At 40.6% G+C, this 16,085-nt stretch overlaps 1 protein-coding gene across 4 annotated transcripts in view; it reads left to right on the top strand.

The window, feature by feature from the left end:
- The window catches only part of PARD3B (par-3 family cell polarity regulator beta), a 924,313-nt gene that overhangs the window by 796,464 nt on the left and 111,764 nt on the right, over nucleotides 1-16,085 (top strand). The window contains exon 21 of one of the 4 annotated variants that reach the window (XM_064485063.1): nucleotides 7,690-7,828. The exons of the other annotated variants lie outside the window; for them this stretch is intronic. Coding sequence (XP_064341133.1) covers nucleotides 7,690-7,801 — 112 coding nt within the window. The 3' untranslated portion in view covers nucleotides 7,802-7,828. Of the gene's footprint in view, nucleotides 1-7,689; nucleotides 7,829-16,085 lie in introns of those variants that run through there. 4 annotated transcript variants of the gene reach the window in all.

Below are 16,085 nucleotides of genomic sequence, written 5' to 3'. Positions count from 1 at the left end.
GTGCTCACACATTTATATACATATGTAGTATTTACATGCGTGTATAAATTTTGTTATTTTGCCTTTCGGCCATTATATTGTGATCTTTTCCCGTGCCAGTTAATCTCTTCAAAACTATCGCTTTCAGATGGTTACCTAAAAACATCATTATATAACTGTACCTTAATTTGTGTAACTTTTTTCTTAGTGCTACTCGTTAAGGGTGTTTCAGAGATTTCAGTGTTATAAATTACTTCCTGACAAGCACCATTATACATACATCTCGGACTGTTTCTGTAAGATTCCTAGAAGGGAAAGATGCATCAAGCTTGAAACATGTTGCCAACAATGTTCCAGAAAAAAATGAAGCATATAATGCTTCTATCCAGCCATGTAAGAGAGAGCTCATTTCTCTCCCACATGATAACATTGAATATTATCTCTTTTTCCCCCTAAATCTTGGCTAATTTGATTTGTGAAAAATAGTGCCTTATCATTTGAACTTTGAACTTCTTAGCTTCCTGGTGTGGTTAAGCATTTTTATGGAAGTCGGTGCCTGTTCCAAATTACCATTAGAAGTTTTCATTCTGTCTCAGCCCTGTTCCACTATCAGGAGGAGTAGTTACTGGAATCAACCTCTGCTTCCTCCCTTAAAGAATCTATTTGGATTTATCAAGACATATTTGGATGCAGGTTTTTATCCCCCTCTTGACAAAAATGAATGATTATACACCTGAGTCTTTTATACGCGGAACTAAGCCACACCTGTTTGGATCTTGTTTTAATCAACCCAGCCTTACCCCTAATAGAATAGCATCCCTTTGAATGGGCAATATTAGAAAAACAAAACCCTCACAGTAGATAGTAAAAGAAATGTCACATCAGGGTCTGGACATTGCTATGACAACCCAGGCTCCGTCTTTCACCACTCCCATCAGCATGTGTAGCAAAGGAAACCCCTTTGTGATGTTTAATCTGAGAAGTTTAATATTAAATATACATTTGACATTGAACGCTCACACCTTATTTGCTATTGTCAGGCTTACTTGATAGACAGCTAAGTCAGTCTCTTTTTATAGTCCATTTCTGAGATGAACTATAAATTTTGAAGCTGGGCTTCATCATTGCAGAGAGAAAAGCTTTTCTAGCCTATTGTTGAAATATAATATTTTCTAGGATTTACGAGGTCCAGATTCAGGAAGACCATTTGCCAAGCACTTAAGGCTGGTTTTGCTGCCCTTTGCTTTTCTTCTCCCCTGCAAACATATCTAGGGGGAAAAAATCCATTAGAAAAGAAAAATTATGAAGAACTTACTTGATTCAATATAAACGTCAGCCTAAGAAAGAAAAAGTCCTGAGCATCCCTGTGAGGAGCCTCAACCACACAGGCTGCTCCTTGGTGATAGGCATCCTGTTTGCTTCTGCAGATGAAGTGGCATCATATTTGTTTTGATAGGAAATGAGTGCCTCTGATTCAGAGCAGCGTTTTGAATTTATACATATAGTACGCATCCTCTCCAATCTGCTTCCTGGATTCTTTTTGAAATTCCATGATATGACGAGCTCTGTGATTTGGTCATATTCCATTTAGCTTGTTTTATTGCTGTTAATTTTACACAGGAAAATAGATTCTCTGAAACTTGTGATCACAGTAGCTGTCAAGTGGGCAGAAATGAAGAAAACCACCAGACAGTGTCAGATTTATTAAGCGCTCTAGAAGTGCAAAATTAATGCAGTTCTTTGTCTTTGAAAGGTTCAGTGTCCACAAGCTGGATTTATCCTAATGGACAAGCAGCGGAAGGAACAATCGTCAATTAGCTATCTCTTTAGCCAGACCACGCGTTGTTGGAACGCGTGTCGGGTGAGCCACCAGTGCACCTAGGCAGACCTCCAATTTGTTCATTTTGATTGCAAATGACTTAATTTAAAATTTTTCTAACAAATGCATTAGGTAGAATGGTGAAGTTTCCTTTTTTAGTTTTTTTTCTTAAAAGAATCACCGGTGAAAAACCATGTTAAGTAGGCTTCTCACTCCATTTGTTTTCAATCACTGCTCTTAACACATGAAATTCTAAGTAGCCTATGACTCTTCCAAGCACTAAACGACAGCCGTGAATGTGGAAGGGAGAGTTCTCATGCCCCAATTATTGGCCTCTGCTTGGTCTGAAAATGTTTTATATTCACAGCATTATTCCTGTGCTAGATTATCTGCCTATAGTCCTTTTTTTTTTTTCATTAGCATGAATGAATTTTGTGTTAGCCTTTCACTAGTTTCAGTGTGCAAAAGACTTTGAAAGTAAAGTTTTGATTTGGGGGTCCCGCATGAACCATTTTTATCTCCGTAGAAGACTTAGGAATCATTTATTAAACTTATTACCTGAAAAGTTCATCTCCTAATCATGCCATTTGCTTCATGTAATTTCGTGGTTGCAGCATTAACATCTTTTTCCTCTCAAAAATATTAACCTTTTGCCTTGTGTATAATGAAAACATCTGTTGCTTGTCTGTGGCAGTGGTGTTTTCACATTTCTTTTTATTTGTGGGTGGATTCCAAGCTGGTTCTGTGAAGATGCACTTCAAACAAAATTCAGTAACTATATGTCTGGCCTTTTGTTTGTCAAATTGCAGGGTTTGAAGCCTTAACTGTAAAGCCCTGATGTACGACTTAGTCCTGAACTGTGCAAACATTTTCTTTCCCCCGTTAACTGCATCCTCCCCTCTTTTTACAACCAGGAATATGCTTCAGGTTATTACATAATTAACTATCTAAAATATTTTATGAGCAGATAAGCACAATGACACTGAGTCTGGCTTGTATATTTTTACAGCAACTCTGTAACTATTCTCTTTGGTACAGAGTAGAGGATGTGTATGGAAATGTTACTCCTGAATTTTTTATGGGTTCACTCTCTTCATTCTAGCTGCTGTCTCCCACAAAATTTGAGTCATACCTCAACTGTGTGAATCCTCTTTTAATGCTCAGTTGCCCTGAAGTGTGCAGTTGTGGAATATGTCTCAATGTCTTGAGTGAAGAAATTGGAGGCATTGGTTTTAACAAAAGCAATAAAATGACAACAGCTGAAACAATTTCTGGAGGTAAACAGACGTCTGTCCCTGTTGTCAGACTCCTACTCAGTGAAAACACTTAAAAAGCACATGACTTTAGCCTTTCTTTCTTCCTCTTGTGTCTAAGGAGGGCAGAGGCCTCTTGTGTCTTCAGTTTTTATGGTCCCTAAGATTTCAGTATAGAGCACACAGTATGGGAAACAATGCCCGCCTTATCACACTGAGTTACCTCTGCTGAACAATGAGTGTGTTTGCAAAGAGGTGAGTGTTCATGAAACAGATAGAAAAGAAGATCATAAGCCTGGGAAAGGCTTTTTGGTTTTGAGGGATGTTTCATAATTTTCTTCTTGAACCCTCACACAAGGACCAGCACTCTGTATGCAGCGCGCTCAGTAAATTTCTTTTGGCCATCAGTGACTGGTCTCCGGTACCATGAATGTACCATCGCAGGACTAGGCTTGGTGGAGCAAGGAGAGGTTTACCTTGGGAAGCCCCACTCCACCACACCCAACCCTCTACCGGGTCTTCATAGCTTTCCCCCCGAATCAAAATTCCTGGTATCAAAGCATTAACTCACATAAAGATGAATGATGTCTTACAGAGATAGACATTCAGCACCATCTATATTTTTTTGGTTTGGGGGGTGGGGAATTAGGTTTATTTACTTATTTATTTATTTTTTAATGGAGATATTGGGAATTGAACTCAGAACCTTGTGCATGCTAAGCACACACTCTACCACTGAGCTGTGCCCTCCCCCACCATCCCTATTTGACTGGAGATTGAAGCCTTAGACTAAATTAAGGTTGAATTTCTGTCATCAGCCTGGAGGCACTGAGGAGGTGCCAAGGGCTTCCCAGTTACTCTGAATAAACTTACCTACTTGTCTCTCTCCTCTAGTCCAGAAGCCCCTTTACTGGGTCCATCCAGTTTCTCCTGAAAAGGTTAATTGCAAGCACTTCAAAATGTGTTGGATTCTAAATTATCCTGGAGCATCAGATTGAGCAGGTTTTTGTGGTTCTCTAAATCTTCTGCTGGACTGACTTCATCGGCAGTGACCCTACCCCATTTCTAACATCCTAGTCCTTTCTCTTTTGCCCAGAGCTGGACTTGGCTTAACAGCAAGGAGGATGCTTTTGATTGCACTGGATGTAGAATGTAATATTTCCACTTGGCACTTCTCCCTTTTGCCCTGCTTAAGATTTCGCTACCTCGGCAGAGTGCTAGAAAGTGATATGCTTATTAGAAAACTTTATTAATCAGAGTAGAGTGCTATTTGGCAGTTAGATTCTAATGAGGATGAGGAGCTAAATTTAATTCAAAGCTAAAGGTCAGCAAAACGTGCCAGCCTACCTTCTCTAAAGTGCGCTAGCTTGGATGCTCCCAGTTTCTGGACAGTTTCACCTGCAATGTGCCTGCTGTATTTAGTATGAAATAGCACAGAAAAGGTTTCCAGCGACACTGTTTCAGCACACATTTATTCCATGAGCATTAACAAGCCAAGTGCATTGCTGCTTGGCTAGACAGTCCCTCCGGGAGTGGATGGCACCAGATGTTATAGCAGCTGCTAAAAACAGGAGGCCATGAAAACATGATGCATTGGAGAAAAGTTCAAAAACTATAGAAATGTCCTTAAATGGCGAGCTATCTGGGCAATGCCTAGAAATGGCAAAGTAGCTTGTACCACACCATTGGAGATGCACTCACAGTGTTCAGCTTCTGAGCCTGGGAAGGAGAAATACAAAAAGGAAGTCATTTTCCAGGCGGCACCTAAAGGTGTTACTGAGTGAGTGCGGCCCCATGCCCCCCCACGCCCTCCCCACCCCCACACACAGCCCCTCCTCACCCTTAAATGGACCATTGTTTCCGCCCTTTTCCTTCCCACGTCTCACTGCACATTTTCTTAAATCACTTTCTTATTTTCAACTCCCACAAAAATCTGTTTATTGATTACATCCTAGTTGAGGGCAAGGCACCAAGTTCTGCAGAGGACATGAGAACGATTCGGCTCCCCACGTTACTGAGCCGCTAGTGGCTGGGGGTTAAACAAAAGATTTAAACTCTGTAAAACACGAATGATCATAATGCCACAGAGACCTCCATTTCTCACTTACGCTTCCGCAACAACCTCTATTCTGTCCTCCACAGAAAAGCTGAAATTGCCTTCTAAATATTTCAATTAGATCACATTTCTTTCTGCTTTAAAATCTTCTAACATGGTCTCATTTCACCGGGTAAACTCCAAAGATCTTAACAGGTCCCTCAAAGCATGTGGGATCTGTCTTACCCGCGTGTTTGACCTTGTCACTTACCCTTGGGCATTAAGCTCCAGCCACACTTTTCTTTCTGTTCCTTTAATGCATCGCAGTCATTCCTCCTTTGGGCTCTAGAGTGCTCTTCATAAGGATGCTTCTGGATGGTTCCTGCTTATAATTCAGATCTAGCCGTAAAAGAGAGAGGCCTTTCTTGACTACTCAGTCTGAAGTACCACCCAGTCGCACTCGTATCACCATATTGTACTGTGAGATCTGGACGGCTTCCCACTGTGTGATTCCCTTTTCTATTGGTTTGTGTATTGTCTCACTCACCGCCTAAAACATAAGGCCTCACAGTGTCTGTCTTGCACTCCCCTTGTGTTCCCAGGGCCTAGAACAGTTGCTTGTGAATAACAGGTGCTCAGTAAATATTTGCTGAATGAATGGAAGCATCTTGAAGGATTACACAGGCAGAGAACCATTCCTTGAGTTCGGGGGCCAGGCACTGATGCTGGAAGACAGTTGTGGAGAGGACATGGAAGGTCCCTGCTCTCACACGTCTTGTATTCTTGTGGAAGTCGGCAGATAGAGAAAAGTGAACAAATAAATAGTGAAGATGTGTTCACAGAGCAATCAGTGCTGCAAAGGAGACAGGGAGGTGACTGGGGGGGAGTGAGGTGAAAGGTCTAAAGACAAGGTGGGTTAGAGAGGGCCCCCTGATGCGGGAGAACGTGCCTTGAAACACTTGAGGTAGACCGTTTCAGGCAGAAGGAATAGCAGTTATAGACTCCTGGGGCTGAGACAAGCTTGGGCTGTGCAAGGAACAGGGGAGAGTAAGAGAGGAGCTGCCGGACATAGCAGAGAGTGATCAGAGATGAGGCTGAGAGGGAAGCAGGGGCCAATTCTGTGACCAGAGACCATGTAGTCTGAGGGGCGTGGTCTGGGAATTCATCTGCACATAATGACAAGGCAGTGGGTGTTTTAAAAGTAAAGATGGATATCACTGTAATTATATTGTTTGAAAATTAAGGGACAAAATTACAGGTCGTACAGACAAAGGCATGAAAGAGGGGGTATGAGTGAGGGTAGGTTTAGGGAAAAATTTTTAAGTTGCACTGGAGGCTGGACAGCCAGTGAGGAAGGAGAAGGCTGGGTTGGAGGTGTTGGCAATGGGAAGACAACAAAGAGGCTTTCTGAGCAGGAGAACCACGTGAGCAGGGCCATACCTTAGGATTATCTGGCAACAGAATGGAGTTGGGATGGAGACACTTGTTACCAAGCTGTTTTCATGGTCTGAGCAATGGGTGTGTGAACTAGGCTTGTGGAGGAAGGACTGCATGGGAGGGCTCAGTGCTAGAGGCAGCTGACTACAACCAGTTGGATGTAGAATGCATGGGAGAAAGATAAGATACTATGGACAACAACAGTAGCAGCTCATTTGTTGAATTCTTGTTATGTGCCCGGCACTATTCTGACTATTTTAAATGTAATAACTCCTTTGATCCTCCAAACAATCCTCTGAGGTCTTACCATTGTCGGCCCCATCTCACAGACGGAGAGGTGGCATAATTTCCCCGAGGTGGGGAGCAGAAGGTGGCAGAACCAGGATTTGAACCCAGGCAGTCTGGCTCCAGGGCCTGTGCTCTGGAGGCTCTTCGTTGTTTTAAGCCTTGATGAACATGGAGAAGGAATCACAAAACCAGGAGAATCAAAGGGAAAGTAGACTTCAGGGGAGAGGTGGAAGATTGTTTCTGAACAAGTTGGGTGTAAGGTGTTGGTATATTCCAGGTGCAAATGAGGAGCGAGGACTGAACATAGGCAGGTGTCCCAGGCAGATGTGTGTCTTGGTCCGGGCAGGCTGTGTGGAGGACTTGCCTTGTGTGAGGCACTCCAGGGACCATCTGTGGAATGGATGGATGAATCAGTAGGTGACCACAGGTGACCATGAGAAGGAATGTGATAAAGCCCTAGGAGTGAACTGTATCCCCAAGAGTGACAATATGGACAAGAAGCCGTTAGAGAATCTTAGAGAAGGACCCGTGTTTAGAGACCAGTGGGAGGGGCACTGAAGGAAATGGACATGAGATTGACGAAGTAGGAAGGAAACAAAAAAAAAAGAGACTTTCAGGGATGTTGCTGCCTATGTCTAGTCCTGCAGAGGTTCCGGTTAGGCTGAGCCTCCAGAGAGCAGTTTTAACAGCAGTGATGGTGCAAACCAGATTGTCATCAGCCCTAAGAAAGGACAGCAGGTGACAAAAGGAGACAACAGATGATTCTTTTCAAAAGTTTGGTGAAAAGGGGGAAAGAGAGGCCGGAGGCAACAGCTTGAGGGCGGAGCCAGGGCTGCTGGACAGTAACAATTCATGAAGGTCCTTTCATTGCTCCCTAGAGAAGAGAATGAGGAACAGAGTCTTCTGGGCCTCCCCAGGGAGTTGTGTGTGTGTCCATCCCTGAACGCGACACGGGCAGCGGGGGCCCCAATCTGCACGACAGCAGGGTGATGACGTCAAGCCTGAGACACCACTTGGTTGAGAGCCATGCCCTCCCGGGATGTGTGCGTGGGATAACAGCTAGTTGGATTAATTCAGTGACACCTTATTCAGAGGAGGGTGGAAAGAACTGACGTCATCAAGCTGCTGATTTTATACAGAAGCAAGACATTTCCCCACTGACAAGAATTTGTGGCATTCGGCAGCTGTTAAAAAAAAAAAAAAGACCCCCCCCACCTTCTTCAGACTTCTCTGGACTTACATCTGTCTTCCCAGCTGTGAGCTGCTGAATTCCAGGGTGCAAAACCGAGGGAGACAAGTGGGAGGGGCATAAAATAATGATTACATGCTGCTTAAATATAAATCTCAGTTTATTGTGTGTTCATGGGCACATGTCTTCCAATTCAAGTGTGTGCCTCACCCCCTCTCTTCCAATATCTGTAAACCTCGACAGTGTTAAGCATATGTTTTAATAAATATTTTGTTTGCTGTACTCCTATTAATATTCATAGGGGATGGAGCACTTTGGGTTTTGTGATTTCTAATAAACATTGATGGTGTTACTAGTTTGTACTGAGCATTCAGTATGCTCCATCAAAATGGCAGCTCTAATTAGGTTCCTTGAATTAGCTAATGGATTTTGAGAAAGATAGCTTAGAAAGCTCTTACAGCTGTCCAAGATACTCCTGCCATGGCAGAAAGACAAAAGGCCCCTGGAAGCTACAGACTTCAGAGCTTTAGAAATGCAGCTGACAGTTAAAAAGATAAATTACATTCATATTTTTCCAGTGAACGTCCTAATACTGAATTAATGTTATTCCTGTAGTGAGCATCCATTAAGGAGCTCATTTTATTATAAGGATGCATTTTGGCCATTAGCTCTTTTCTCTGGCTCCTCCTCTCTCCCCACTTGCCTTTTCCTCCCTCCAATTCCCCAGATATGTCAGATGCAGTATTAAAAAGCTTATTTGAGGGAAAGGAATATTTTCCTGTTTTTGTAGATTGTAAGTTTAGAAGCTCTCTTAGATGTACAGTAAGCATTCAGTTTAAAAAATGTCAAGGTAATACACACACAAATAATACAGTGATTCAATTTAAGCCCCGTGGCTTATATTTTACATAGAAACTCAGGGTGGGGGGAAGCTTCTAGCTAGTGGGCTTGTTTACACTTGGAGAAAAATGATTTTGTTGTCTAATAGGAATATCTCGAAGACAGCGTGATACTTCCTTCTTTCATCTTAATGTGAAATGCACAAAATAATGCAGTGCCACTCAGCGCATTCTTCACTCCTCCTTTTTAAGAACGAAGTGCCTTTAACAAATGATGAACTGATGACATATAAATGACTAGACTTAATATGTCTGCAAATAGGGAGGAAAAATAGTTCTTGGTAGAACAGAGAGTAATAAAGCTTGTAACAAATAGAATTCCAGAAACAAATACAGTCACCCCACAGGCTCCTTTGAGCTGGGTATGTGAGCACTCATTAATTCTCTGTGTTCCACAGAACATGTCGCTCTCAGCTTGCCCACTTAGAAAACTAATACCTGTTACTGTTTAATCTGAAGAGTTACATCTCTCTAGGCACACAGTAAATCCATTAGGGGAATGTTTCCTGGGTCATTAACTCTCAACCATCCAATTTCTGTGTTCCCCATTTGAGTCTTTGCAGTGCCTTTGTTTCTCTAAGTTCTGCCTGCCTTTTGGCCTTTTATCGTCTCATTAGAACCTTAACTAAACAAGGGGCTGGGCAAGGAAAAGATTGTGAATCAAGTCAATTAATTGGGGGATTGTTTACAGCTCAGGGAAAAAAAACTAAAGTTGTCCGTTTCAATGAGAGTTTTAAAAATCATCCCTAGTGTCTTATTTTTCATGCTCTTCCAAACCTCATATTTCCACGGTTAATTGAGAGCTGACTGAAAAAGCTGTTGCTAATAAAGCTGTTGAAACTAGGGAGGAAATAGAAAAGACTGTTGATGCAACGTACAGATTACAGATCAGACAGCTGTTTGGCCTCGGTTTGATATAAATAAGATGGAAAAGCCTTGTTATGTGAAGTGCCAGGAAAAAAAAAAAAGGATACTCAATTCTTCCCCACACATGACTTCGCCATGATGAATAAAAGGCATAATTGACATCATGTTTATTGAAAAAAAAGCAGCAACTGTCACACTGTTGAGAGGCTACTGAAAGCTGGAGGAAGGCATGTTTTTTATTCATTTTCACTGTAGGTTATTTATAGAGTTCAGTTGTCAGCAGCAGCATAGTGCCTCATTTTCCCTCGTCTTTGATAGTCCGCGACTCATTCACTTTTCAGATCGAGGAGACAGCTACAGATTGCTCCAGGGCAGGTACTCGGGCACCACCATTACCTCGCCTGAACAGAGCAATGGCTACTTATTAATTGAGATTCTGTGACTACTTTCTCTTAAAGTGCCAGTGAAAATAAAAGTCATTATCAACCCATAATGAGTTGGTTTCATTTGCTTTGTTTTGTTTTTTTAACTTTTTGCCCTCTGATTTGGCAGCCAGTGCCCTGTTCCTAATGGGAAATGTATCACTATATTGATGATGCGTCATGCTTCATCACCAGCTAGTGTTACTGGTTAACAAGAGCTCTAGTTATAGAAAATGTTCTGTTTTCAAACAGGAAGAAAGTCTCAGTGTCCCATTGCCTTAAACTAAAGTGGCCCTCAAGGTACAGTATTCAACAGGTAGGGAAATGGAAATAGAAGGTGACTTTTGCCAGTAACTTGGTCAACCATTTAGCTTGAACTGTATACACACCCAAGAAATCATTGAATATAAGTGCAAGAAAGTCTCGCAGAGGTCAACTGGTTCATTTCATAGGTTATAATATATGGAAAGAGAACAGAAGGGTCTTCTGCAGTCATCCTGATGTAAAGAATTACTCTGAAGATGCTGCTACCCTACATGAAATTGTTCAGGATTCCATATCATCTTCCCTCTTGGAAAGATTGGCATATGGAGCTGTTCAAGTCCTGCTGATTTTATTTCCTGGGATTCTTCCAGCCACTACCACATTTCCACCATGCCTAAGCATGTGCCCTTTTATGTTGCCACCACGTGACATGTGATGTTCCTTCTGCTGCACACCCAGTCACCCCTCCTGATCCTTGCTCTCCTTTTCTCCTTGAGGCCTTTCCCAGCCTCCCCAAGCAGAGCTGATCACCCTCTCCTCTGAGCTACTGCAGGATTTTATTAGCCTTCGTGATACTTCCTCATAATAATTGCCACATTGCACTGTAATTATTTATTTATATTCCCATCTCCCTCCATAAGACTGAGATCCCTGAGGGATGGGTTCTGGGTCTTAATCACCTTTACATCACCACAGCCAGGGACATGGCAGTGTTTTAAAATAAATAAATAAAACCTTAAGCAAATGTACACATCTGAAAACGTTCAGAGGTTGTTGGAAGACTTTTACAAAAGCAGCTGATGATCTAAAGTTGAAACCAGCTTCTTACTATCTAGTCTGTTCTAAAAAACAAAGTCACTGTTCTCCTGAAAAAGATTTGTAGGAATCTGAACATCTTTTACAAACAACTGAAACAGTCCATAGGAGATGATAGTATAAGCTGTCTCTATCCCGTAAATCCCTGATGTCAAAAGGCCAGCATGAGGTTACGGGGTTACCAGAGCTCACTTTACACCCAGGCAAATGAGAGCTGTGGGATATTCTTGGATTTGACACCCTTTGGGACCTAGTATATATATGTTAACTTTTTACATGGCTCTTTGGAGTTGAGAATCTGTTTGGATTGAGGAAATATTATAACCCTATTTAAAACTGCAGAAGAGCTCAGCATTAGTGCATTTCGGTGCAGAAGGAATGAAAGAATTAAGGTAGTATGAAAACACATTCTTAGTAAATCCTTGGACTGAATTGTTATTTTGCTAATCGCATCAGAATACTGCATACAGAAATCTATGTTTATGAGATAATAGAATTTAGCACCATGTATGTGATAATTAAGATCTCCCTGTAGTCACATACATATGTGACACATGCATACCTTCTGGGTGTTTGGACAACGGATCATACATCTCTTTAATGAGTAAGAACTGCTTTACGTTATCGTGTGTATTTAGAAGGCGCTGACTCCTGACTTTGACTGTTGAGCTCCTGATCAGAATCTTTAGCTTCTTTCAGTTGAAAAACTTGGTTTTTTTTTTTTTTTTGAATATTTTTTCTCTCTTGTCACGTTCATTATTTTCCCAACCTCCTCCAAAGGAAGGGAAAGAATCAGTCTTGTTAAGTGAGTAAGAAATCACCATTTGAATGTACTGATATTTGACCTGCACAGGATACAATAGCCTATTCTGCCTGATGGAATCCTCTAAATTAAAAAAAAAAAAAATCCATACATTAAATCATTTAGAATCTCCTTATTTTTCCTTCACATTTTGTGGTCAATTAGTCCTTATTTCCTTATTGTGTAAAAGGAAAGGCCTAGGTGTCCAGCTGCTGGGAATCAGTGGCCTTTGATGGCATTCCATGATCCCTTGGGAGAAGACAGAGCTCATGTGTTTCCTCTGAGGAAGAGGGAATTTCACGGAGGCCTAGGAAATTCCCAAAGTTTTATGGCCTGCAGCCCACACAGGCTTATTTTTCCCAGAATTGACCCTGAAAGTTTAATCCACATCTAAATGTCAGTTATGTATTCCTAAAACTCAAGCTGTGTTTGATTTAGGCCTAGAAGATAATAATTTTATCTTGCGAGTCCTACAGGTGTTGGTGAGAATTTCTTTGAGAAAGTTGAGGGAGAGGGTGTATGCGTTTATGTGTGATATCATTAATTTGCGTGCGATATCATTAAAATGGTGTAAATTCCATAGATTTCTGCCATTTACTTTATCAATATTTTGCTAATTTTATTTTGGACCATAAAACTCTTCAAGAAAACTTGTAACGGTCCATATGAAATCATGCCTTAAGTTTAAGTTTCTAAAACCATTACATTAGACTAAAGTTGTGTACCACCAGAATTAACCTTGAAAGTACTTGAGGAGAATGCCATATTGGACCCGACCTATAAGCTCTTTCTAACCCACCCAGCACTCCTTTAGCACTGCATCAGCTGGCTCTTCCTTTGATTGAGCACCAGCCAAAGTAGCTGGCTTGCATTTAGGTGGCCATGTTGTACAAGCAATGCATATCTTGAAACGCTGGGATCATATTCAGTACAATGTAAAGCTCACATTATGAGAAGTAATTAGGAACTGACAGCAACCGAGGGAAACCAGTGCAGCCCATGTCCAGGGGCCTATGTTCGTTACATGGACTGGCCAATGGGAATACTACCACTACTTAAACTGCCATTTTCCCCCAAGCCCCCATTTTTGTCTAAGTTCAAATACTGAAGCATCACTTAAATGCCATTGTGGTGCATTGTCACTATACTTCAGCCATGTAAGAACAACTGTAACTATATGAATTATAACGGTTTGCTTATCCTCTTTAACAGAAGACACAGTGGATGCACGGTTCCAAATAGGTCCAAATCTATTTTTCTTTGCATCTTTGTATGCTTGTTTAGTAAAGATGTAGAGTTGAAATGAAGGGCTAATTTTGCAGCCATCCAGTGTGAAATTTTCAACTATATTTCAAAATCTTTCTGAAGAAACAAAAATTACCATAAGAACACTTGAAAAATTCCTTCAGTGACCCCCACATATTTTGTATTGCTCATAAAATTGGCAAAATGTGCAGAGACAATATGTATCATATGTTTATACATAACTTCGACTGTGCCCAGTATTTGTGTAAATTACTGAATGGTCAAAAACACTGCTCTGTGTTGGAGGAAATATGTTAGAATACTATGCAAAATATAAATAACTCAAATGGATACTTTATGACTAATGGCAAAACTGGCTTCTGAAATTCGAACATAGCCAGGAGGGCACTGTACAGTATCAGAATAATGCAGTTATGTGTTACAGACTTATAATGGCAAGTTGAAGCTGTAAATAATAACTTGTGTGTTGTTGAATTGTGAATAGCACTGTCAGTGTCACTCCTAAGAAATTTGCATCTTTGCTAGAAATAGAGGAGCAGAGTGTTCTGATTAGAGAGCGGCCTCACGTTGTCTCAAGTGATAAAGAGCAAAGGTAGAGCAAAGCCTTTTATCAGAAGAGGAGATGACATTGATCTGGTGAGATTCTCCGTCACAATAATCAATCACATGGGAGAAAGTTGCCCTTCATGCATCAAGGAGATTACTTTCAACAGTAAATGGTGGTCGTGGTTCGTGGTATTAGTGGAAAGAAATTGTTTGCCATTATTCAATCAAAAGCGCCCAGGGAAGGGAGCCTACTTTTCCACTAGGGCTTGATTCATTGGGGTCAAAGTCCAGTCCAGGGTTAAGACTACCAGAACAAATCCTCAAGCTATAGGAGTCAGCGGGTCAGCTGACTGAGCTTGGGATGGAAATACCAAGATAAGGATCCCAAAGGGAACAGATGCTGAAAGCAGGAAACGTGTTGAGAAAGACAAAAGGTCGGATTCAGGTTGCCATGCAAAGTCAGGAACCCAGGCAAGCCAAGTCACATAGTCAGACTGTTGCATCTAGGTCCAAATGCCACTGCCAGAATCCGATGGCTGGGGTGGATGCCCACGTTCAGGATCATAGGCTGAGCTAACACATCATTGTACTTTGTGGGGTCTCTTCTTTGTGACCCTGATTTGCGTGTCAACCTCTCTGGACCAGTTTTTTACTTTTCTAGTTTTATTTTTTTAAAGAAATTACATTTTATTTTTTAACTTGTTGCTTTTAAAAGACTCCCAATTTTATTTTTTAATGGAGGTACTGAGTATTGAACCCAGGACCCCATGCATGCTAAGCACATGCTCTACCACTTAGCTGTACCCTCCCCCTGGACCAGTTTTTCAGCTTCCCCAAAGGATCCTGACATAAGGAGTAATTTTATTGAACCCTTAGAAATTTATACAAATGCATACTTTTCAAAGTTATTTATTAGCATAGAACATAGTTATTTCCCTCAGAATCTGCCACCAAATTTTCATGTGACATTAAATTGTCTCTTAAAATGTCTAAGCATTGGTGCTTCACTTACTAAGAAGAAGTATAATGTCAGGGATAATTGACAAAAATTGCCCTAGAAATAAAGGGAGACTCTAGATGTGAAAAACTCATTTTGTCTGTTACAGCATAATTCACCCTTTCCCCAAACTCGTACTCTTAATATGAGAATTCAGAGGCGGTCAGAATAAGCAAAGGGTCCTTAATTTAGAGCAATTGTTTTAATCAACAAAATAACTTAAATCTGATAGAAATTAAGTGTCTATATGAAGAAAGGCATATTCATGTTATTTGGGGAAACTTTTACTCAAAGATAATTGAAAAAGGGGTCACCATCATAGTGACGATGAATTGGGGAAGAAATTAGAAGAATTCCCAAGTGTGGTTCATGGGTAGCCAGCTATGTGTTCCAAAATTTCCCTCGACTAAACCATAAAAATCTTACTTATCAATGTACCTTTGAAAAAAATAGATATTCTTTATAAGAACTTAGGAACAGAGAGAAGATAGAGAATTTACATAATCATAATTTTTACTGAATATTGACACTGGATAATTTTCAGAGCTGTTCAGTACTAGAATATCATTTGAAGAATTTTATAGAATTAAGCCCATGCAAAGCCATTATTTATTATTAAATCTCATTTAGCATATATGGGCACACTGTATAAATGTATTTTTATTATAGAATGTTAAATCCATAGAATATTACTGTAGGTGCCATTGGGCTGTAGTTTCTGTAAATCTTTGAAACACTTTTGAATAATGATCCTAAGTACATACGTAAGAATCTCTCAAATTTTTTATTTGACAAAGTCTTTATCAGCAATGGAAAATAAGTAACAGCTGTGTCCATGACTGTCTTCAGCTGCGTATTCTTTTCCAGAACCTAATTTTTGATTTTAAGTGAAATTAGTAAAAGAATATTGCATACAGACAGTTAGATTTTATTATGTTTGTGTTATCAAGAGTGTGGATGCCACAGAGTCTCAGGTTTTTTGAGGGCTCTGTTCCCACTTTGGAAAAAAAAAATGCCTTGTTTTCTAAGGCAAAACTATAGTACTGCTAAATTTGAAATTTAAAACTATGATGATTTGTTTAGGTCCTTGAATGCAAAAAGACAAAAACAAACAACCATTCCTGTCAGCCAGGAAGAAAACCAGGGAAACAATAGCATAATGGCATTCTTGAAGGGTGAGTTTTTTTCTTCACTCCATATCTTTCA

The sequence above is a fragment of the Camelus dromedarius genome, chromosome 4 (genome assembly GCF_036321535.1).
Source record: "Camelus dromedarius isolate mCamDro1 chromosome 4, mCamDro1.pat, whole genome shotgun sequence".
NCBI classification, from domain to species: domain Eukaryota; kingdom Metazoa; phylum Chordata; class Mammalia; order Artiodactyla; family Camelidae; genus Camelus; species Camelus dromedarius.
Note: the sequence above shows the minus strand (reverse complement) of the source record. Positions and strands in the feature narration are given on the sequence as shown.